This window comes from Cystoisospora suis, assembly GCF_002600585.1.
Source record: "Cystoisospora suis strain Wien I chromosome Unknown contig_1885, whole genome shotgun sequence".
Taxonomy (NCBI): Eukaryota; Apicomplexa; class Conoidasida; order Eucoccidiorida; family Sarcocystidae; genus Cystoisospora; species Cystoisospora suis.
In genome coordinates, this window is record NW_027154685.1 from 1 (window position 1) to 1,143 (window position 1,143).

The 1,143-nt window shown below is 50.8% G+C and overlaps 1 protein-coding gene across 1 annotated transcript; it reads left to right on the forward strand.

The window, feature by feature from the left end:
• The first annotated feature begins 96 nt into the window (after positions 1-96).
• Positions 97-986, forward strand: CSUI_004144 (uncharacterized protein). Its single transcript, XM_068064339.1, has one exon. It carries the CDS (start codon positions 229-231, stop codon positions 655-657), a length of 429 nt encoding a protein of 142 aa, XP_067923682.1. The 5' UTR covers positions 97-228; the 3' UTR covers positions 658-986.
• Positions 987-1,143: the final 157 nt, after the last annotated feature.

Below are 1,143 nucleotides of genomic sequence, written 5' to 3' on the forward strand. Positions count from 1 at the left end.
AATCCGTCGGAAGGGATCCGGTGTATTCAAGACAGCGGTTCCTTTCCGACGGATTTCGACAACGGTTCTTCGCGTAACACACGATTCAGAACACGAGACGGGTCGCTGCCGGAGGTGGCACTGGATGCTGACGTGCTGAAACCGTGTCAGGACGGTTATGAGCGACGTGGGAAAGATTACGCTGAAGACGTCGGCGCCGTGTATTCAGCACTTGCTTTTCGGGGCCAGATGTGCAACTACTCGCACTATGACATCCTTAAGTTCAAGAAATGGCCAGAAGACTGCTGGAAAACATGCGGCTTCGAATACCTTGCCACTGGCGATTCCTTCGAGCTGAATGACTGGTCACACATCGCTGTTTTGGATCAGTTCAAGGCGAATTTGCAAGCTCTTCCGAATGACAAACAGCTAGCATGTGCTATATATTCCGTGCGCACCGCATGTGTTGTCGAGAACACGTCGTACGTATACGTGCTGCTTGGTGTCATGTCCCTCTTTTTCCTGTGCTCGTGCTGCGGATGTCTTTGCTGCCTGCCTGCGTCACTTCTTGTTTCTGGGAGGTACTTGAAAGAGTTAAGGAATTACAACAAAGCCACCACGGCTCTTGGGGAATCACCCAGCCCACCAGCAGGCCATGTTCAGATGACGACTCCGTAGGCTTTTGACGTCGCCCCTTCTACCAAAACCCCTGGATTCATGCAGTGAACTCTCCTGACACTGTTTCCAGAGGGGTGCGCTCCCTGAAACCGGCTTACTTCTCTTCAGTTCTTTGGTCTGTTAATCGTTGGCCGTGACAAACCTGATCGTGTGGTAATCACCCTGTGTTCCTCGATTCTCTGAGTTGCAATGCATTCATGAGAAACGGCATGTTGACCTGTCCGACTTTCTTTGTGACACCTCCACCCCGGTGTCTCTTCAATTTCTTTAGCTTCACACTTCAGAAGCAGCTGTTTCCTCTCTCACTATCTGGAACACAGTCGTCTGGAAAGCAGTAGCTCTGAAGGGGCGATTTCAGCTTGGTGCGGATCGGGACCGAGTACGTAAGAATCGGGGCTGTGAATGCTTTAGAGCAAGATGGCAGTCTGTTTCGTATTTTCCAGTCTTTGAACTTTGGGCCTTTTAGGTTTCCTCTGCGAAATCGGT

What these genes read in the sequence shown, in the direction of transcription:
- CSUI_004144 (XM_068064339.1), top strand. Translation starts at nt 229, where the DNA reads ATGTGCAACTACTCGCACTATGACATCCTTAAGTTCAAGAAATGGCCA.